Source organism: Acinonyx jubatus, chromosome E4 (genome assembly GCF_027475565.1).
Source record: "Acinonyx jubatus isolate Ajub_Pintada_27869175 chromosome E4, VMU_Ajub_asm_v1.0, whole genome shotgun sequence".
Classification (NCBI taxonomy): domain Eukaryota; kingdom Metazoa; phylum Chordata; class Mammalia; order Carnivora; family Felidae; genus Acinonyx; species Acinonyx jubatus.
The window spans coordinates 52,086,371-52,110,084 of NC_069395.1; the positions used below are offsets into that span (position 1 = coordinate 52,086,371).

At 36.8% G+C, this 23,714-nt stretch overlaps 1 protein-coding gene across 8 annotated transcripts in view; it reads right to left on the reverse strand.

Annotated features, from left to right (window-relative positions):
- The window catches only part of RABGAP1L (RAB GTPase activating protein 1 like), a 755,477-nt gene that overhangs the window by 522,379 nt on the left and 209,384 nt on the right, over window positions 1-23,714 (reverse strand). For all 8 annotated transcript variants that reach the window (XM_027074244.2, XM_027074246.2, XM_027074243.2 and 5 more), the window contains 2 exons: window positions 16,875-16,968; window positions 623-773 (listed from right to left, as the gene is read on the reverse strand). In XM_027074244.2, the coding sequence (XP_026930045.2) occupies window positions 623-773; window positions 16,875-16,968 (245 nt within the window). The remainder of the gene's footprint in view (window positions 1-622; window positions 774-16,874; window positions 16,969-23,714) is intronic.

The following is a 23,714-nucleotide window of genomic DNA, read 5'->3' on the forward strand; positions in this document are numbered from 1 at the left end:
AGAGGGGCTAAAGAATCTGAAAAGTTGATAAATCCTGAGGAACGAAGACTTGGTTAGCAAAAAAATCTTATTTATGAATAGAGATTTTTAAATCTATGATTTAGAGTAGAGTAAGAAATTAGGAGGTGAGACCTATGAGGAGATTCTAGGACTGAAGCTTATCTTTGTACATGCTCTACCATCAGTTTTTTGGACATAAGCACAGGAATTTACATTGGAACCAGGAACTCCTGACAGAACAGGGATCTGGGCAACTATCTACATCATTTAAGTATAAGATTACATAAGCACAGGAGGCCTTTTAATTTCATTTTAAGTTAATTTGATTTCAAAATTATACTCGAGTACAAGCATACTGTGTACAAATATAACTATATAAATCTCATATAATAAGAAAGGTTAATTGAAAACACTTGAAATATAAATATATTCCATTTCAACAAAAAAGTGAAAGCCACTATCCACTATCCAACAAATGCTCAGAACAAAAGGCAGAACTATTCGCTGCACAACACTGATAGTTTTTAAAGAAGTTCAAAACATTTATGACTTATTGCACCTATGAAAACAATATTTATTTAATATGTTGTCCAGTGAGAAGAATATGAAAAAAGCTTCCTACCTTTGTGATAAGAAGTCGGTATCTATCCAGCATTGTCTGGTTGTCATGGCAGCCTGATAGTAACTGCCATACCTCTGCCCTCAATGCTTCAGGGACACCGCTCTTCACCAGAGTGGACAGCCCCTTTGGTCGGGCACCAAGGTTATTGTGCCTAAGAAAAGAGAACAAACCATTCATACTGTGTTTACTGCTGAACTGCTATTGTTACAGAAAGTATACTAATGAATTTATATAAAAATGGAAGCCTGGGTCAAGAGAAAAATTGGGGAGGGCATTAAATCATAACAGTAATGTCAGCTCAGTGATGTCTTAGACATTTTTTCCCGATCTGCCTTCTTTATTGGTGAACCATGTTATTCTACCATCAAGAAAAGTTTTTACTTCCTTTCATTTACTTTTTAAAATCATCCTATGAACTTATTCAAAATAATGAATGTGTTACTTATATATTTCTGGGACACATTTCAAGGCGTAAAAAGAACCATGTGAATCTCCTGACATGAATGTAGGGCAAGTTGGCTAACAGCGTGGGTAGGACAGAGGATGGGGAAATGGGATGCCAAAAGTGGATCGCAGGCCTATCATGTCTTGTGGATACCCCTACATCCTGACCCAAAGTACTCCCTACATGAAAAACCTGGTCCTTTCCTACAAAACCCACACAACCTACACAGCTCCACCTTGCTGGGGGGAGCAGCATAGACTCATCAGTCACACCCATTTCCAAGGGTGTTTAGAAATGAAACAAATATTTTTGTTTCATTTCAACTACATGAAAGGCAAATATTTTTCATCACGAAGTCAATGATGACAAAGTGTGTTACTATAATGATCCGCCCAAATGAACAAGAAACTGAATTGCACTTCCCAGTCTTATGAATATAAATTCCATTCCTTAACTTTCTCCTGGTGCCTAGCTTGAACCTGGAGCTATGTTTTATGCCTCTTTGCTCAGATTTTATCTTTACTTGTATTTGTTGCTCAGTTTTTGATCTCTTAGAGTGGACCCTGGGGTAACCATCTGGATTCCAAACCCTGATGACATACACTGGTTTGGTCTAACATTCAGGCTCTAGTTTCAAGGTTTAAGCCTTAAAAGTCATAGTATCAATATCTCCATTTTCTAAAATTGGCCCATCATCTACGTCACCAGCTTCTCTAGCTTATACACACTCTTCCACCTCCAGCCCAGACCTCAGTTTTGGAGGCCCTTCCTCTGAAATATGTCCCATTTTTTCCCCATATGGTCATAATCTGGCCATTTTGGAAAAAACTATAGTAGCTGCCATGACTCAAAAGCTCAAGTAAACTCATCCCATTAATATTTTTAATAAACCATCAAATTTACATCTATTCTGCTTTGTTTCAGCTTCTTCAAAGCAAACTTTTATGTTGTTCAGTTAGAGAACCTAAGCTTCCAATTCTGATTGGCTTGAAGCAAAACAAAATTAAAGGAGGTAGAGCTTATATGATTTAACATGCTATTTACTGCACATTAGAGACCAGAGTGAAAAAAGCAAGTTTCAAAACAGTATATGTGGTATAATTTTAAATACACATACTCTCTCTCCATCTCTCAAAATTTTATACAGTATTATTTTAAATACATATTTATTCTCTCTCTCCCTCCCTGCCTCTCTTGCTCCCTCTCTTTCTCTAACACATACTACTTAGAAATCTGATTTCAACCTTCATAGGAAAAGAATACAGAAGAATATACTCCAAAATACGTGTGCAATAGAATTAAGAGGAAAATTACTTCTGTTTATTTTCCTATGTTATTTGAAATATTCACAATGATCATGAATTCTTTTATAATCATACACCAAAAAAAGTCATTTCAATACTTTAAATTTCTCTCATGGACTTAAATTAAAATATAAGTTTGGTTAACTTTGAAAAGCAACAAAGCTAAATATGCTCCACAAAATGTCTTGAGCATATTATTCTTGAGAAGACTTACACCTGAGTAAACTGACACCTGTAACTTCCTTCCAGCTGCCTCTTCTTCACTATCCAACCAAGTTTAAGATCAGCAAAAGAATATTATGCCACAAAAGAGCCAGGATAGGGGCACCTGGGTGGCTCAGTCGGCTACACATCAGACTTCAGCTCAGGTCATGATCTTACAGTTTGTGAGTTCGAGCCCCACGTCGGACTCTGAGCTGACAGCTTGGAGCCTAGAGCCTGCTTCGGATTCTGTGTCTCCCTCTCTCTCTGCTCCTCCCCTGCTCACGCTCTGTGTCTGTCTCTCAATAATAAATAAATGTTAAAAAAGAAATTAAAAAAAAAGAGCCAGGATAAGTCATAAAATGATCTTCCTCACAATTTATTTGGTTCTAAGTATATATATATATTTTTTTTTTAATTTTAGAGAGAGGGAGAGAGCGAGAGAGAGCAAGTGAGCATGCACGGAGGAGCAGAGGAGAGGGGCAGGAGACAGAGAATCTTAAGCAGGTTCCACTCTCAGCATGGAGCACTACCCTGGGATCATGACCTGAGCCAAAATCAAGAGGCAGATGCTCAACCAACTGAGCCACTTAGGCACCCCTGATTATATTTTTGAACTGGAAAAACATTGGTAGTTTGAGGGTAGCAAGTTTCTGTACTCTTTGGGTAAAAAAACTGAGTTAACTAAAAACAACAGTGTACAATGGTCTAAGCTCACTTCCTCTGAAATTAAACGCAAATATCTGAATTTTAAGTCCCATAATATATAAGGAGAATTCAAAGTAATTAAATATATCATATGTTACATGTTCTATAGAGATCAATAAGTCATTACTGTGTACCTACAGCTATTAAAACTCCAATACAGGGCACCTAGGTAGCTCAGTCAGTTAAGCATCTGACTCTTGATTTTAGCTCAGGTCATGATCTCATGGTCACAAGATAGAGCCCCACATCAGACCCTATGCTGAGTGTGGAGCTTGATGGGATATTCATGCTCTCTCTCTCTCTCTCTCTGCTCCCCGTCTGTTCATGCGCTCTGTGTCTATAAATTAATTAATAATTTAATAAGAAAAAATAAATAAACTCTAATATATACCTCCCATGTAAAAGAAACCTTTCTTCAATGCCACATAACCCTCTGGCTATCATACAGTCTCCTACTTTGCAACAACAAATTTCTCAAAAGAGTTGTCGTATACTCATTACCTCTATTTCCTCCTCTCCCACTCATTCCTCAACTGAGCTCAACATGGCTTCTGTATCTTTCCTCAGTTTTCACGGAAGTAATACAAGACCTCTCTCCATGCCACTAAGTTCCAGGGACATTCTTCAATCCTTTCACTGTGGACCACTTTGCTTCCTTTGGCTTCAATGACAAAGCCCTCTCTCTTACCCCCCAAAGACCCCATTGCTGTTCCCTCTCCTCTATTAACTTCCCAACTGTTCCAAGGGCTCTCCACACTTTTTTCAGTGGTATACTTTTCATCACTCTCTCATCTCTGAGTGTTTGCACCCATGCCCATGTGTTCTGAGCTCCAGAGACTCAAAGGTTCCTCAAAATCACCATGTCCAAATTTGAGCCCATATTTTCTTCCTAAAACTTGTTTCCCAGGGTATCCCATCTCAGTGACTGTCACCACAACCTATCCAAATAAGAAACTAGGAATTACTGTTTACATTGCTCCCCACCATATAATCCATTAGTAATCCATCAGTAAATCCAAATTCCACGCACTTCTCCCTGTGTCCACTGTCACCAATTCTATTCATTCTAGAATTGCAACAGCCTCCTAATATTCGCTTGTCCTACTATGATATGTTTTCAGTACTGCTGACAAACAGGTTGATTAAATACTATGTTGGTTCAGATTATTTTGTGTAATGATTTATGTAAGATTTTATATTTGGGATATCTTTTCCTAAACATGCATATATACACATGCATACACATACCCCTAATGAACTCTTAACCATAATATGATTCAACTCAATCAACATTCAACTTCTAGCTGACCCTCAGCCTTCTGTCTGACCAGACATTATGGGAAAAGAATCTTTTCTCCTCTCTTAAAAACGTAGGCTAGGCTCCCTTTATCTTTATAGACTGACATTTGAAAGGAACTAGGTCCCTCATAACACTGCATGATCAATAGCTTTAATGTACTGATTATCCTGGTAATGATACAGCAATTAGATTGCATACAGCACCCTAGTACTTAAGGGGCACTAAGGGACATTAAGCCAAATGCGACTAGTATACATCTATGACCAGGGAGGACCCATATGAAATAGCAATTTGTAGAAATAATCATTGCTTTTGGTATTTCTGATAAAACTACCTGATTAATAACTACATGTGGACATTAATAAAACATTAACCACAGCTATCAAGAGACTTAGAAATAGGCAACTAGTTATTGCTTGTGCTGAACCATGGCACTACATACAAGAGGTATCTAATTATTCAAAAAGTAACAGATAAAGCAGATATATACTAAACATACAGTAATCAAGTAGTTTTTAATACATAAAAATACACTCCACAAGAGATTCCGCAAGAATCTCTGTCTTCTCTATTTTTGTACCCCAATACCTGGAATAGTGCCTGGCACATAAGAAGGCATTCAATACATTTTAGACAAATGAGAGAATTATAGAATTAAATTAATATGATCAACTACTAATGCTAAGAAAAAAATGCTTTTTTAAAAGCAAACGTTCTCACCAATTTCAATAAGATCACAGAGCTGCCATGTGTTCACCTAGTTACCTTTGAAAGAGGCATTTTTCTTGAAACTATCTGGGCATATAAGAACTTCTTCTATTTTTAAAACTGTCCGGAGAGAATTTTAAAGGGAAGGTTTCATTTCTAACAAAAACCACAAAGAAATCAAGAGATGAGAAGACAAGCCATTAAATGACATTGAGTGGTCACTGTCGGAATTAGGGCAATTTTGACAGAAGGGCGATGGAAGTAGGTGGCTAGAAGATATGAGAACGTGAGGGCAGCAGCCTCACCCGTTTTAAAAGTTCTCTCAGGAAAAGGACTAGCTAGAACTGAAACTGCAAGATAGGGTTTCTCCTTTCCCCAACAGTGAGAAGATTTAAATCTGTAAACCTAGGTTTTGCTTAAACAAGCTACATTTTAAAAAGCTTCAAGAGGGGCGCCTGGGTGGTGCAGTTGGTTAAGCGTCCGACTTCAGCCAGGTCACGATCTCGCGGTCCGTGAGTTCGAGCCCCGCGTTGGGCTCTGCTGGAGCCTGGTTCTGATTCTGTGTCTCCCTCTCTCTCTGCCCCTCCCCCGTTCATGCTTTGTCTCTCTCTGTCCCAAAAATAAATAAACGTTGAAAAAAAAATTTAAAAAAAAAAAAAGCTTCAAGAAAAAAAAGACAGATTAAAGCTTATTCTGAAGATCAAGGGCACATATTTTGCTTTGGTTTTTGGTTTTTGGTTTTGTTTTGTTTGTTTTTGCCAGGACTTTTCTTCAGTTGAAAAAAAGGAACGTTATGTTAATGTGAAAAGGAAGAAAGCTATGATTGTTCACGCTTAGTGATTCTAATAGTTCAGGTTTCCTCTGAGTTTATACTCTGTTTTCCGAGCAGTTTGTCAATGCTTTGTTAGGCTGAGACCACTAATTAAGACAACACTTACCCACTTTGAGAAGTATGGCCATGAAGAACACAAAGTGCCTACTAAATACTGTATCAATTTTCTGATATTCTAATAAAAGAAAATGAATAGCTTGAAGATGGTTTTATTTAATAAACCAATACCTGATTTTTACCTCACTCACTCAGTTTTTTTGGTGAAGAAATCTTCCTGCTACAAAATTTGACCTCCATACCTAAGGGTTCAGGGTCAGCACTATGTTTTTCTAGTCTTTACAAAACTCAGCAGCTTCCACACAATTTCAGAACTAGAAGCAGTTATCCAGAAATAATTCTGCCCAATTCCTTAAATTCCCAAAATAATTTAACACTCAAGTCATCAGCATTACTATTCTGAATACATTCAACACGTAACACAAATCTTGCTACTGCTTTCCAGTTTCGATTTTCTAATCCTCCCATCACAAATGTCTCCTCTCTTCCTCTCCCTCTTCCCCAACGCCCTCTCGCTCAATTCCAGCTCACTATTTTTGTGCAGTTATTTCTTCAAGACATCTTAACTACAATCTCATATAACAGACCTCCACAACTGAACTTTTTACACGTGTTTTTAGCTTTCTTTTCCATACTATCTTTCTTTCTGATAATTCTGAATTACTATGAAATATTTTCCCTTTACATCTCTCTAGTGGTACATTAAATTTAACTGAATTTTGATTTTATCCATAAAAGCTTCACTGCATTTCAATACAGTGATCTAGCTGTTGTATCATAAGTTCAAAATATAGTTTTCAACTATATATTGTTTATAAGGTTATTACAAATACAGGCTGTCTCCTCACTTAAAAAAAACATCCCCAAAGCAAAGCTGTCGTGTTTTACACAACAGGTGCTTTACCTAAATAAATCACAAAAATAACTTCATGTAAGCACCTAACTAGTACTCCAAAGACTTACTGAAAGTCTTCTTAAAGAACACTAATGTTTAAAAAAGATATTTAAGGGTGCATGAGTGGCTCACCGGTTGGGCCTCCAACTTTGGCTCAGGTCATGGTCTCATGGTTTGTGGGTTCGAGCCCTGCAACAGGCTGTGTGCTGACAGCTTAGAGCCTGGAGCCTACTTTGGATTCTGTGTCTCCCTCTCTCTCTGCTCCTCCCCTACTCACACTCTGTCTTTCTCTCTCTTAAAAATGAATAAACAATAAAAAAATTGTAAATAAAATAAAAAAGATATTCCAAGAGCAATTAAAGATTTTTATCAATCCTTATGTAATAAATATAAACTTCTCTCATTTAGGCAAATTTTACATGATTCATATGAACTGTCATGACAACTCAATTAGAAGCTAAAAGAATTAAAATACTTGAACTGTAGAAGACGCAGCTCATTTTGCAAAGGTCCAAAAATTAGTTATCATATGGCTAACAGACTCATGAAAAGATGCCCAACATCACTCATCATCGGGAAATACAAATCAAAACTACAACGAGATACCTCCTCACACCTGTCAGAATGGCTAAAATTAACTCAGGAAACAACAGTTATTGGCAAGGATGCAGAGAAAAGAGAGCCCTTTTGCACTGCTGGTGGGAATGCAAACTGGTGCAGGCACTCTGGAAAACAGTATGAAGGTTCCTCAAAAAATTAAAAATTTATAGCAGCACTATCAACAATAGCCAAAGTATGGAAAAAGCTCAAATGAATGAATAAAGAAGATGTGGTATATACACACAATGGAGTATTACTCAGCAATCAAAAAGAATGAAATCTTGCTATCTACAATAATGTGGATGGAACTAGAGGGTATTATGCTAAGCAAAACAAGTCAGAGAAAGACAAATATCACATGACTTCACTCATATGAGGAATTTAAGATACAAAACAGAAAGATGAGGGAAGGGAAGGAAAAATAAGATAAAAACAGAGAGGGAGGCAAACCATAAGAGACTCTTAAATACAGAGAATAAACTGAGGGTTGCTGGAGGAGTGCTGGGTGGGGGGATGGGCTAAATGGGTAAGGAGCATTAAGGAGGACACTTTTTGGGATGAGCACTGGCTATCATAGGTAACTGATGATGCACTAAATTCTACTCCTGGAACAATTACCAAAAAAAAAAAAAAAAAAAAAAAAAGATTTTCTCTAAAAAAAATAGTTTCCTCAGATTCTTTCAATTTCCTGAGGTCCAGTACAAAAATATAACTTAGACAAATTATATTTTATTTCTAAAAAAAAAATTACACTGGATTATAGCTGAGAAACTCTTGTCAATTCTACCTCAGAAGTCTTTATCCATTTGGAACCTCCTCTCCCTATAAGGCCCATGAGTTTGGTAAGATCTCATCAACCCATGAAATTACCTCCCAACCAGTTCCTCTGCTAATAGTTTCTTCCTAAATAACAAAAAACACCATAGCAATTTTAGCCTTAAAATACTTGTTGAGAATTACCTTTACTATGTCAGTAACTACTGAAGTTGGATGGTGGGCACATGAGGCTTTACTATGTATGCCTCTACAAGATGGCAAATTCCTTGGGAGTAGGAATGATCTCTTATTCATCTTTAAATCAGCAGTGTCTAGTACAGTTCCTAAAAGAGACTAGATGATTTTTTTTCAGTTGGATGAAATCATTAAGTGACTTGTCATTTTATAGAAAAACAACAACAACAACAAAATGGTCAAGAAACATGAAGCAATCTCAGGGTCTCAGTTAATTTTCTGAAATGGTCTGTTCTGAGTATACATTCCTATCATTCTTGCTGATAAACCTCAAAGGTATGAGCTATTTCTTTATTTATGTATCTCCTGGAGCCCAGAAAGATGCTTCATAAATGTATTTTCCAACCAAGTTATCAATCTTGCACTTTATAAATATAGCAAAGATCTCAATTTGCTATTTAGTCATCAAAATAATTTGGTTCCTGCCATTCTCATGGTCTCTCTTTAAACTCATACTATCAGGGCACATGGGTGGCTCAGTCGGTTGAGCATCTGACTTTGGCTCAGGTCATGAGCTCATGGTTCATGAGTTCAAGTTCCACATTGGGCTTGCTGCTGTCAGTGCAGAGCCTGCTTCAGATCTTCTGTCCGCCCCGCCTCTGCACCTTCCCCAGTTGTGCTCTCTCTCAAAAATACACAAATCTTTAAAAAACAAAAAAAAACTCATACTAGAAGGCTGGCAAGGGCATCAATTTTCCTAATTTACTCTCCTTCTCATTAAAACTTCTACATGTTCCTATAAAAACTAACCTAGTACCCTACCCACATCATAGAAATGGCACCTGTCCACTTGGTTTAAAAAGTTCTCGCTCTGGAGCCAGACTGTCTAGATTCAAATACTGACTAGGTCATGTACTCACTGCATGATCACAGGCAAATTACTTACTGGCTGGGGGATCTTGAGCAAGTTACCCACTCACTGGCATTATCTGCAGCGTATTTTTATACTAGCTTCCTAACGTAGCTGCAACCTTAGTTTGTCATCTCTAAAATAAAGATAATAATAGTCTCTACTTCTGAGGGTTACCATTATAACACTTGGCACATGGTAAGCAGACTTAAGTCAGCTATTATTTTGTAGCCACACCCCACCACATATCCTCTTTTGCCATCAACTTGGCATAAGACATCATCATCTCTCTTCTGGATTATTTACAGTAGTCTTCCAACTATTCTGCCTGCTTCTGTCTTTGCATTCTTATAATTTATTTTTCCCTTCAAAGCCAGAAAGATGCTTTTAAAATGTTTAAGTCAAAACACTTCACCATACCATGACATTATCAAGACATAAAGTGGTCAAGTAACTGTCCTAAGAAAAATGAATCTACTTATAATGTAACAGGAAATATATCAATTTACATTTATTTAAAAATTACATGTAAGAAATAACCAAGTACCAAAATATAAGCACATAAAATTTTTACAGACTTGAAGGGACAGAATAAGTCAGGAATCTTCCATTTATAAAATTCATTCAATAAATATTCGTTGAGTACCTACTATATTCTAGGGATGATGATAAGGACCTGGAAGACAACAGTAACATTAAGGAGATCATGTGCATTTGACCTAACTTTGAAGGGTTACAACAGAAAAATGAGTTCAAGACAGTGATTCCAACAATGAACACCACAAATCAAAGAGAGAGGAACGTGATACAAGGGATTATGAAGGCACTGACCTATGAAAAGCATGCACCTCAAAGAGCTACTCTACACATAAGCCATAAATTTCATTCCTGTCTTTCTCCCTTTTTTCCCCATTTCCTTCCTTCATTAATATTTATTATTTGTTCTGATGTGTTCTGTGTACTATACAACATGAAAAAGCATTTAGGTCTTTTTTCCTTCTTTTGTTTTTCTGATGTAGCAGTAGTAGTATTTTGTACTTTAACAACTAAAATGCTCCAGACTAATACTCAGGGTTTTTGGCGTTTTGTGATTTTTTTCTCCCATTTAAGGCACAATTTATGCAGCATAAAATACACCGCAGTTCTGTGAGTTTTGACAAATTCATATAGCTGTGTGGTCAACACTATAACCATTAAAAAACCCTCCTATGCTCCCTTGTAGTCAACGCCACCCAACATGATCAATTCTTGGCAGCTACTGATACATTTTCTTTTTTTCTTTATTTATTTAAATTCAAGTTAGTTAACATACAGTGTAGTACTGGTTTCCGAGTAGAACCCAGTGATTCATCACTTACATATAACACCCAGTGCTCATCCCAACACGTGCCCTCCTTAATACCCATCACCCATTTAGACCATCTCCTACCCACCTCCCCTCCAGCAACCCTCAGTTTGTTCTCTATATTTAAGAGTCTCTTATGGTTTGCCTCCCTCTCTGTCTTTATCTTACTGACACATTTTCTATCATGAAAGTTTTGGCTTCTCTAGAATCTTATATAAATGAAATGATATGGTATTAAGCCTTTCGAATCTGACATATTTCACTTAATATAATGCATTTGAGATCTATCGTGCTGTTGCATGTATCCATAGCTCACCCTTTTAATTGCTCAGGAGTATTCCACTGACCAGTTAGTTGATTTCATTGTACCAGTTAGTTGATCCAGGTTGGAGAGCATTTGGATTGTTTATAGTCTGGGACAACTATGAACAAACATGTTGTAAACATTTGTATACAGGTTTTCATTTCACTTGGGTAAATACACAGGGGTGGAATTGGAATTGCTGGGTAAATTAAGAAGTATGTGTTGAACTTTACAAAAAAAACTGTCAAACTTTCCAAAACAACTGCATCATTTTGCATTTCCTCCAGCAAAACAGGTTGCTTTGTACCCTTGCCAGCTCTTGGTATTATCAGTGTTTTATTGTTGTTTGGTTTTTTTTTTTTTTTTATTTTAGCCGCTTGAGTATGCGTATAGTAATATAGTAATATCTCATTGTGGATTTAATTGGTATTTCCATAATGACTAAAGTTGTTTAGCATCTTTTCATAGGCTTATTTGTAATCCAAAATATCTTTTTTTAAGTCTTTTTACTTATTTTGAGAGAGAGAAAAGAGAGAGCAGGGGAGAAGCAGAGAGAGAGAGGGAGAGAGAAAGAATCCCAACATGGGGCTTGAACTCACGAACCATGAGATCATGACCTGCTGATCTGGAATCAAGAGTCAAACACTTTAAAACAACTGAGCCACTCAAGCGCCCCCAAAATATCTTCTTTGGTGAATTGTCTGTTCAGATCTTTTGCTTATTTTTAAATGGGCTTTTTTTAGTATTAAGTTTTGAGAATTTTTTTTTATTCTGGATATAAGTCTTTTATCGATACGAGTTTTGCACATATTTTCTCCCAGTGTGTAACTTTGCATTCTTTTCAATGTCTTTTGAAAAACAAAAGTTTCTAGTTTTGATGAAGTCAAATTTATTAGTTTTTTTCTTTCATAGATCATTCCTTGGTGTCATATGTAAGAAATCTCTGCCTAACCAAAGGTCACAAAGATTTCCTATGTTTTCTTCTATAGCTTTTATAATTTTAGCTTACATTTAGGCCTATGACCCATTTTGATTTAATTTTCTATACGAGGCAAGGTGTGCTTCAAGGTTCTTTTTTACTGTTTTTACTTTTTGCAAATAGATATCCAATTACTAAGCATTATTTGCTGAAAAGACTATCCCTTCTCCATCAAATCTCAACTACACCTCTGTTTAAAATCAGTAGACCATATTTGTGCATATTTCTTTTGTGTATACAGCTAGATCGAGATATAATTTGAAGTACTTAATTCAGTGGTTTTAATATATTCACAGTTGTGTGGCCATTACCAAAATTAATTTTAGAACATTTTCATTACCCTAAAAAGAAACCCTGTACTTCTTAGCAATCACTCCCTACTTCCCTAAATCCCCACTCCAGCTCTAGACAACCACTAATCTATTTGCTATCTCTACGAATTTGCCTATTCTGGATACTTCATATAAATAAAATCATACAATTGGTTTTTTCTGATTTGTTTTCCTCACACAACATAATGTTTTTAAGGGTCATGTATGTTGCAGATGTACCAGTACTTTATTTTTATTGCTGAATATATCCCACTGTATGTATATACCACATTTATTTATCCATTCATCACTTGGTAGACATGAGGATTGGTTTCACTTTTTACTTATTATGAACAATGATACCATAAACATTTATGTACAAATGTTTACATAGACATATGCTTTAATTTTTATTGGGTATATAACTACAAGTGGGATTGTTAGGCCATATCATACCTCTGTATTTAACCTTTTGAGGAACGCCAAGAATGTTTTCCAAAATGGCTGCATCATTTTACATTGCTATCAGCAGTGTTTTTAGGGTTTCAATTTCTCCACACCCTTAACAACACTAGTTATTGTCTTTTTTTATTATCCCAGTAGATGTAAAATGGTATCTCACTGTGGTTTTGATTTGCATTTCCCTGATAGCTAATGATGCTAAGCATCTTTTCATGTGCTGACTGGACATTTGTATGTCTTTTTGGAGAAATATCTTTTTAGATTGTGTGGCTCTATTTCCGAACTCTCTATTCTGCAACTTTGATCTATGTGTCTATCCTTTAATCAGTAATGTCTTGATTACTGTAGCTTGATGGTAATCCCTGAAATCAGGTAATCCCTGAAATCAGGTAGTATAAGTCTCCCAAGTTTGTTCTTCATTTTTATTTATTTTTATTTTTATTTTTATTTTAAACATTTTTTTTTAACGTTTATTTATTTTTGAGACAGAGAGAGACAGAGCATGAACGGGGGAGGGTCAGAGAGAGGGAGACACAGAATCTGAAACAGGCTCCAGGCTCTGAGCTGTCAGCACAGAGCCCAATACGGGGCTCGAACTCACGGACCGTGAAATCATGACCTGAGCCGAAGTTGGCCGCTTAACCGACTGAGCCACCCAGGCGCCCCAGTTCTTCATTTTTAAAATTGCTTTGGCTCTTCTAGTTACTTTGCTTTTCTATACAAATTTTAGAATCAGCTTTTCAATTGCTACCCAAAAAATTCCACTAGGATTTTGACTGAAATTACACTGATCCCAATGATTAGTATGGGAAGAATGGAAATCTTAACAATATTGAGACTTTAATTCTATGAACATGGTATATTTTTCCATTTATTGAGGTCTTTCATTACTGTTCTCTAGTTTTTCAAAGTATAGATCTAGTAACAGTTTATTCAATTTCTATCTAAATGTTTGATTTTTTTTTCTAGTGCTTTTGTAGGTTTTTAAACTTCCTTTCCAATTTTCAATGCTAGTATATACAAACAAGATGGATTTTTGCATTATTTACCTTGTATCCTACAACCTTGTAAAACTCAGTGTCCAAGGTAGGTTCTGCCAATAAGTAACAGCGGTACGCAATCGAACGGTAGAAGAAAAGAAAGATTGCACCGCCAGGAGTAGCTATACCACAACTCCCGAGAATTACTAATACCTGCCGGGCCCTCTAGGAAATACTAGCACCAATCACAAAGTGTTTCCCCCAACCAGCTCAGGGGTCTGGGTATCTCTTCAGAAGCAAAGAACTAATCAAATGACCCCTCCCCTCACGGTTCCTTCTAAACCCTAGCTACTCTGAGTATCCTCAAAAGCCTAAGCAACCAGTTGCACAGCCTTCCTCAGAGGTCCCTGCACCAGCTCCTCAGGAGACCTCCACTGAGTCCCTAGATTCTGGTCACAAAACTTCTTCCATATTATTTCTCTGGCCCTAGAGGATACAGCTGCTTCCTACTACTGGGGTTACTTCAATGTCTTCTTTCTTTCAGCATTCTAACACACTAGAAACCAACTACTTGCATTAATACCCTTCTGTTTGAAAAGGTTGGCATGGCTTCTCTTTTCCAGACTGGACTCTAACAATCTTCTTGCTCTGATCAGCACCCCTTCCCCACTCCCAACACCTAACTCCCCTATGAAATTCTATTAACTAATGACAAAGATATTCTCCCTCTCCCTCTCAAAGCTTTTACTACTTTTAAGTAATCTCTATGCTCAACATGAGGCTCAAATTCACAACCCTGAGATCAAGACTAGCATGTTCTACTGACTGGGCCAGTCAGGTGCTCCCAAAGACTCTCTTTTTGACCAAACTTGTTTAGGCTCACCTGAACTCTCTTCTCAAATAGGTCTGACTTTTTAAGCTTCCATGCTCATCTCTGCATTGTCCAATTTTAGCAAGAATCCTACTAAGTCAGTTTAGCCAGAATCTGCCATCATCAGTACCTGATTACTCTTGATTTCTAATTGAGTTCCTCACCCTCCACCATATTCAAGTAATGTCTGATCATCCTGATCCACCTTTAGCAAGAATTTGTTAAGTCAAGTTAGCCACGAATCTCTTTACCCCTGATGTTTTCTCTCAGTAATTTTCCATTTGCTAACCTCCACCCTCTCCCTGGCTGTAAATTTGCACTTTTCCTTGCAGTATTTGGAGTTGAGCCCAGTCTCTCCCCTACTGCAAGACCTCATTTCAGGAACCCCTATACCTGCCACGATAGCTCCCCCTCCTGAATAAAGTCTTCCTTATCACCTTTAACAACTGCCATGAATACTACTAAGTGAAATCAGTAAAAACATAAATTTAGAAACATGGACAATGCTTATTACGTTAATCTATTAACTTCTGGATACAATATAGGGAAAAATTGAGAAGTTTTGAAATGGGCTAACGTATGGAATGCTGCAGCTTCTGGGAATTACCTGATATGATAGAGGTGTGTGTTTCTATTCGTCTTTGATAAGGCAAATTTACAACTCTCAACAGAAGATAATGTGTGGAAAACTAGACATGCATAAGTTTTTTGTCCATAGCTATGAAAATAATTCCTGCTCATGGCAATGCAAGTGAATTATCAGGAAGAGAATATAAATCTCTAAACTGAATTCTCATCCTGATTGGTTGTAATATCTAACTGGCTCCATTACTTAAGGAGTTAAATAAACCCTCTGAGATGTGTTCAATTTATATTTTGTATGTACAAGATAAGTAAGATGAATTTTCTTTGTTCGATTAAGGGGAGACAGCTAGCCCTCCTAACACTTAGGATATCTCCTTAAAAACATAATAGGTTCAACATTTTGTTCAGGAAGTTGATAAACCTACTCTCCAGATTTCATACTGAGAAGTCATAAGCTTTCCGACCATCAGAGCTATAAATATGTATCTCTTAAATTAAATCAGGAATCCCTTAGGAAGTGTATAGGAGATTTGATAAAGATTATCTTTATCAAAAGGTATAAAGTTTTAGGGACACATGGGTGGCTCAGTTGATTAAGCATCTGACTTCAGATCAGGTCATGACCTCATAGTTCAAGTTTGAGCCCCACATAGGACTCTCTGCTATCAGCACAGAGCCCACTTTGGATCCTCTGTCCCTCTCTCTCTCTCTCTGCCCCTCCACCGCACATTCTCGTTCTTTCTCTCTCTCAAAAATAAATATACATTTTTTAAAAAAATATGAAGTTTTAATTATTTCTTCTGCTTTACTGTATAAAATGTGTGAAATTTTTCCCAGACCTAGTAGTTTCTCCTGGACTACCTGCGTGCATGTAATTTGATACACATACTCAATAATAAATTGTGGTTTCTATATACTGGTATGGCAGAATCTTTTTGTGGGCAAAATTATTTAATTTTACTAACAACTGATAGTCATGATTTCCTCTTTAAAAAACTTAGTAAACAGAGTATGTGTAATAAATATAAACAAAGTACCCTTTTTTGTAGTTCCAGATAAAATGCTACAAAACATAAAGTAACAGTTTTAGTCAGAAAGAATAAAACAGGCTTGGTTAACAGTTTATAATCAGTGGTGAAATGAGTAACTCTAAGCACTATAGCCTCTTTTCATGGTAATAGACTTAGGAGAGAAAGGAAATATAACCCTTTAACAATAGATATTTACATGTTTTAGCAATAAAGCAAACAGTTGATTACTCTGAGCAATGTTCTGCCTGAATGAAATAATAAGACAAATATATCTTCCAAAAGTAAGCTAAATAAGACCATATTGGGTGGAAGACTCAGGCAAACATAGAGTATCTATGAATTATATTTCAACTTTCATGTTTTTAAAGTACATTAATATACTAACATTAAGATAAATATATAGATTTTAATAAGACAAATGAACATCAACTAGGTAAATGTAAAATTTTCAATAAGAAAAATAAATTTTTTACCATCTTCCTAGCAGTTCTCCCCAAGAATAAAGGATCTTCTCAGGACAATCCTTAGACACATCACCGGTTCCACTTGAGAGTTCATTATCACTCTCTGCAGAAGAAACACAAAAACAAAAATGACCAACATTGTATTATATTTTTGATATTTATATATCGTTAATCAAGGAATAGGACTGTGTGTTTAATAATACAAACAATACTTTCGCTTATATTATTATGCCCACTGGAAAAAAAACAGTAAAAACTTCATTAATATATCTTTAGTGCCTAGATAAATATAATCCCAAAGCATTAAATGTTTTATAAAAATTCCTATTCAGTTTACATAGTATGAAATTGAAAATACCTATATATAAATAACTTTATCCAAAGAGGGTAAAATTGTATAAATTTTTTAATGTTTATTTTTGAGAGAGAGAGAGAGAGAGACAGACAGACAGACAGAACATGAGTGGGGTAGGGGCAAAGAGAGAGGCAGAGACAGAATCCCAAGCAGGCTCCAGGCTCTGAGCTGTCAGCACAGAGCCTGGTGTGGAGCTCGAACTCACGAACCATGAGACCATGACCTGAGCTGAAGTCGGACACTTAACCAACTGAGCCACCCAGGCGCCCCAAGAGAGTAAAATTATAAAGTTAATGGTAACACAATCAGAAATTCCTACGTGATACACTCACTACTCACGAGACTAATATTCTCAAATATTAATCTTTTATTATTAATACAAACAAACACTGAAATGAAGATTCAGGTATATATATCGATATGTAATACTGAGAACTATCAATATATAACACTGAGAAATATATATATTATGATAACACACAACTAGAAATATTTGAAACTTTAAGGTTTTAATTTTTTTTTCAACGTTTTTTATTTATTTTTGGGACAGAGAGAGACAGAGCATGAACGAGGGAGGGGCAGAGAGAGAGGGAGACACAGAATCAGAAACAGGCTCCAGCCTCTGAGCCATCAGCCCAGAGCCCGACGCGGGGCTCGAACCCACGGACCGCGAGATCGTGACCTGGCTGAAGTCGGACGCTTAACCAACTGCGCCACCCAGGCGCCCCTAAAACTTTAAGGTTTTAAGGGTATATTCATAAGTACAAATTTTTTGTTTTTGAGAGAGAGAGAGACAAAGAGAGACCGTGAGCAGGGGACGGGGGCAGAGGGGGCGAGAGAGACAGAATCCCACACGGGGCCTGATCCCACAACCCTGGGATCACCACCTGAGCTGAAATCAAGAGTCAGATGCTCAACTGACTGAGCCACCCAGGCTCCCTCATAAGTACAAATACTTCTGACTAAAGGAAATACTAAAATGTTTGGCCTTTTAAAATGGCAATTTTATAAAATATCCCAATAAATAAAGTAATCGCTTTAGAAAGAGTAAGATGGGTTGAGTTACAGCCTACAATCAGTGATGAAATGAGTAACTGTAAGCTCTATAAATCTTTTTTAAATTTTTTTTAACGTTTATTTTTGAGACAGAGAGAGACAGAGCATGAACGGGGGAGGGGCAGAGAGAGAGGGAGACACAGAATCGGAAGCAGGCTCCAGGCTCTGAGCCATCAGCCCAGAGCCCGACGCGGGGCTCGAACTCACTGACCGTGAGATCGTGACCTGAGCTGAAGTCGGACGCTTAACTGAGTGATCCAGGCACCCCAATAAATCTTTTAAGCGGTAACAGAGCTGGCAGAGAAAGGAAATGTAATGGGCACAATTTATCTCATTAGAATAAGGACTTTGACACAGAGCTATATACGAAAAATCTGGAAAAGTATTATCTGAATGATAAAATAAGTTGGATAAAAATCTGTCTGGCTCTTTGCAAGGACCAGTGTTTTATCAATGTTGTTAACAGTACAACAGAAGTTGGCATTAAGTGAGTCCCACAGGGATCTGTGTTCAGAACAGTATTACTCAGCATACCACAAAGCCAATGATCGAAGTATAAACTAATTCGTATCAGTGGATATAATTAACACCAAAAAACAATAAAATAAAGGTAGGTATATTTGGCCTAGTTAAAAGATTTGGTCATACTTACACAAAAAGATTTTATCACATGTTTAGTAAAATATAACCAAAACATATGCACACACGTAGACAAATACTTGAACTTCTTTAGAACACTTTATTCAAAATGTGAACATTAGTCTGGATATTGGAATGGTCAAGAAGGTAAATACCTCACATAAGCAATTCTGTGAACTTTCCAACAAGTTCATGAAAATAATAGAAATGAGAGATTTTTAAAAAACTAAAACAAATGAAGTATTGCAGGAATAATGTAAACAGCAACAAATGAAGCCTTAATATTAAAATGTCCTAAAGAACTATCCCAGGTAAACAACTATCCCTTATAATCCTTACAATTTTTCATCTAAACTGAGGTAGTAAAGAGGGTCACTATTAAAAGTTACACTGGAGGGGCAGCTGGGTGACTCAGTCAGTTGAGCATCCAACTTTGGTCCAGGTCATGATCTCACGATTCGTGAGTTTGAGCCCCGTATGGGGCTCTGTGCTGATAGCTCAGAGCCTGGAGCCTGCTTCACACTGTGTCTCCCCCACCCCTCACTCCCTACCCTACACTCGTGCTCTCCCCTCTCTCTCTCAAAACTAAATAAACATTAAAAGAAAATTTTTTTAAAAAGTTACACTGGAAAAAAGGTGAAACTTATCTCAGGCAAATAGGGACTGCTGATCACTCTTCCTATAAATTGGTACCAAGTATAATATGAGTACTTATAATATAAACTGGATTTCAATTAAGCAGGGTCCAGGATGGTCCCACCTTATACTCTATTTTGCTCCACAGTAAATAATAATACAACAAGGTTCCAAAGTATTTGATGAAGTTGTACATGCTAAATTGGAGACTAAAATCTAAGAACATAATGAAAGGGAAAAAGAAAATAGGACTCAATCATTACTACTGACACAGAAAATCTCAGATTCTTCTTATTCTTTTTGGTAAAGGAATAAAACAAAATTGAGATGTCATAAGAAAGATTAAGAAATCTGACTACCTATAAATTAAAACCTTATATGAAGTAAGGTATAGAGTACATTAAAATAAAATTTCCAGGGCACCTGGGTGGCTCAGTCAGTTAAGCATCTGACTTCAGCTCAGGTCATGATCTCATGGCTTATGGTTTGAGCCCCACATCAGACTCTCTGCTGTCAGCCCAGACCCTGGAGCCTGCTTTAGATCCTCTGTTCCCCTCTCCCTCTACCCCTCCCCTGCTTGAAAGCACACTCTTTCTCTCCCTCTCTCCTTCCCTCCCTGTCTCCCTCTCTGTCTCTCAAAAATAAATAAACATTAAGAAAAATTTTTTGAACATATGACAAATGGTCTTAATACTCAATAAACTAAAAAATCCAACAGAAAATTGGTCCAAGGACATAAACATAGTACAGTTGTATAAAATATAACTGGCCAATAAAAACACTGAAAAAAGCCCTATCTCAATTATTTTTTATTCAAATTAAAACAATGAAACAGAAAAAAAAAACAGATAAAATAAGGAATAATACCTACTGTTGATAAAAATATGGGGGAACAAGCAAGAAAGCTGATGTTTAAATAAGAGTCATCTTTTAAAATGTATTAAGATTCTAAATTAATATACCATTTGATTTAGCAACTACACTTTTAAAAATTTATTCTTCCAGGAACACATATGCCAAAGAGATATATGTAAAAGATTTCATTGTATCACTGCTTGTAATAATAATTGAAAACTATCACGTATTATTTAATAGAAGTTTGTTAAATTATGGTACATCCTTTCAAAAAATACTATCCAATAGTTTAAAAGAATTGACTAAATCTTTTATGCTAATATGAAAACCATCTAAAATACATTACTTTGTGATGAAAAGCAAGAAACAAAGTAGTAATTTTTAAGTATGGTTTTATTTCTGTAAGTGGTATTACTTATACGGTTACAAAGACCTTTAAAAATAGCTGTAAGATGGGGCGCCTGGATGGCTCAGTCAGATAAGCATCTGATTTCAGCTCAGGTCATGATCTCACAGTTCGTGGGTTCAAGCCCTGCGGTCAGGCTCTGTGCTGACAGCTCAGAGCCTGGAGCCTGCTTGGGATTCTATGCCTCCCTCTCTCTCTGTCCCTCCTCCGCCTGTACTCGATCTCTACCTCTCAAAAATAAATAAACATTAAAAAAAATTTTTTTCAACATCTGTTAAGATTATACACCAAATTTTTTTTTTTTTTTTTTAGAGAGAGTGTGTGCTAGTGAGGGAAAGGGACAGAGGAGGAGAAAGAGAGAGAATCTTTAACAGGCTCCATACTCAGCACAGAGCCCAACACCGAGCTCAATCCCACAACGCTGGATCATGACCTCAGCCGAAATCAAGAGTTAGACACTCAACCGAGCACCCAGGCACCTCTACCAAACTATTAAGAGCAATTGTGTTTTGGCACCTACCAGTATCTTATCACATAGTAGGCATTCAATAAATATTTAGGGAATGCATCTTTCACTTTTCTTTTTTTTTCTTTTAAGTTTATTTACTTACTTAGAGAACGCGAGCATGAGCGGGGATAGGGGCAGACAAAGAGAATCCCAAGTGGACTCCCCACTGTCACCACAGAGTCCGATGTGGGGCTCAAACTCGCAAACCATGAGATCATGGCCTGAGCCAAAGCCAAGAGTCAGATGCTTAACTGACTGAGCCACCCAGGCACCCCTGACTTTTAAGTTTCATACTTCTGGAATACTCTTATCTTTTAAAATAAGTACATGTAACTATAATGAGCATGGGGAAAGGACTTTTACCTTTTAAATAATCCCTGTTGCTATAGAAAACAAAAACCTATTTCATTGTTATAAACCCCTACTAATAAGCCATAAAATCATCACTGATAACAAGGTATTTTCTCCCTGACAATCTCTCAAGCTGTTTTCCACCACAAAAAGGAAATTAGAACTGTAAACTCCTAGAGTAGCAGAGGGACCACAAAAGAGAAGAGAAAAAAATGGGCACACTGAAGTTAAACTAAATCCCTGATGAACAATTAAGGCAGAAACCACAGCAACACAGGGCCCAAATACTTGGATAAAAAATAGGACTTATCCAAAGAAAACAGAAATCCTAGGCCTTTATTGAATGTCTGCTCTTTCTATCTATATTCCAGGCACTATTCTTTAGTTTTATAAGCATTAACTCATAGTATCCCCTAAATAACCTAATAAGGTAGTCACTACTAATTTTCCCACTTTCAAAATAAGAAAATTGAGGCACAGAGAGGTTAAGTAACTTGCTCAAAGTCGCCCAGCTACTAGGTGACTCCAGAATTTAACCTCAGTTTGAATCCAGAGTCAAATACCACCTCTCCTTATAGTTTTTCTTACCACATTTTCATGGGAGACTATGCTTGGCATTTAGCAGATACCAGCCTATGCCAAGTACCAACATCTATCTAGTAAATGCTGGAAGCCAGAGCCGAGAATGGAAAATGCAGGCATATTTAAAGCAACATGACCAAGAAACACTGAACTTGGAACAAGAGATAATGGAGAGGCTTCAGGGGTGTAATCCCCTTGACATTCAGGAAGAATAAGGATGAAATTGATATCCCAGTGACCTCAAAAGTGAGCCAGATCTATCTTCTTTACTGCAGAAACTACTTACCATAGGTGTTTTACATACTTAATGGCTTTCCTGCTAGAGAGGAAGAAAGGAAGCTAAAGAAATATAAAGTTCCTACTATATTAGACATGACAGAGTGTCTAGGCAGAATGAAAGCAATGAACTAAGAAAAAAAAATATGAATGACAAAGACAATGGAGACCAAAGTGCAGTAAGAAACAGTGAGGAAGTTAGCAAGTAGCACATGACAAAGAAGAAAAGGAACAACAGAACAATGTGGATATGTAAAAGGATAACTCTGAAAGTTCTGAAAAAGCAACTGTATCCCATTCTACAGAGAGAAAAAAGAAAGGAAAAATGATAGAAGGCTGGGATTCCTATCTTCTTGAATCTTTCTTTTCCATCAAAATTCAGGTTAGGATTACCCTTTTCTGGATGGGCTAAATGCTACTCCACTGGGCATATTCTATCGTGGCAATTATCACACCATATTACAATCTCTATTTTCCTCTCCATCTTCTCCTATTAGACTTTAAGTTTCTTGGCAGTGGGGACTAACTTTTATTTCTATATTCCCAGTACCTAGATGTATTTGGCCAAAGAGTGTTAGAAGTTTCCCAAATTGGTAATTGGAGAGGAGAAGATGCGAGAAAAGAAAATCCATTACAGGTACAAAAAATGTATGTCTTGAAAATTAGTGACCTTCAGTACATGGGCATCTATGTGCAGACATGAGTAGAGGCAACCAGGTCCATTCAGTCATTCATACTGGATTCTGGAGCCAAAATGCCTGGATGTGAAACCCAGTTCCACTACTTAGTAGCTGTGATGCTGGTTAAGTTATTTAACCTCTCTGTGCTTCAGCTACCTGTTTGCAAAATGGGAATAGCAATTAAGCAAATTACTATGCAAAACACATATATATTACAGTGTCTGGCAAAAGACAGGCATGTTAGCTATTAAAAGCTGTTTTCATTCAACCAATTAACCTCCTATGATGTACAATACTGGGATAAAAGCCGGAGTGCAAATTTTGAAGAATGAATGAGTGGGAAATCGTGACCGTAAATGTCGATTTTTCTTTATCCAAGCTCATGAGCTTTGGGAAGGTAAGAGTATAATATTGCTAAAAAGAACAACACGGTCATTTCAAGCATTATACTTCCTTCATCAAGCCCCATTCCCCAGAAAATTGGCCAGTTCTTCCTTTTTGGCTC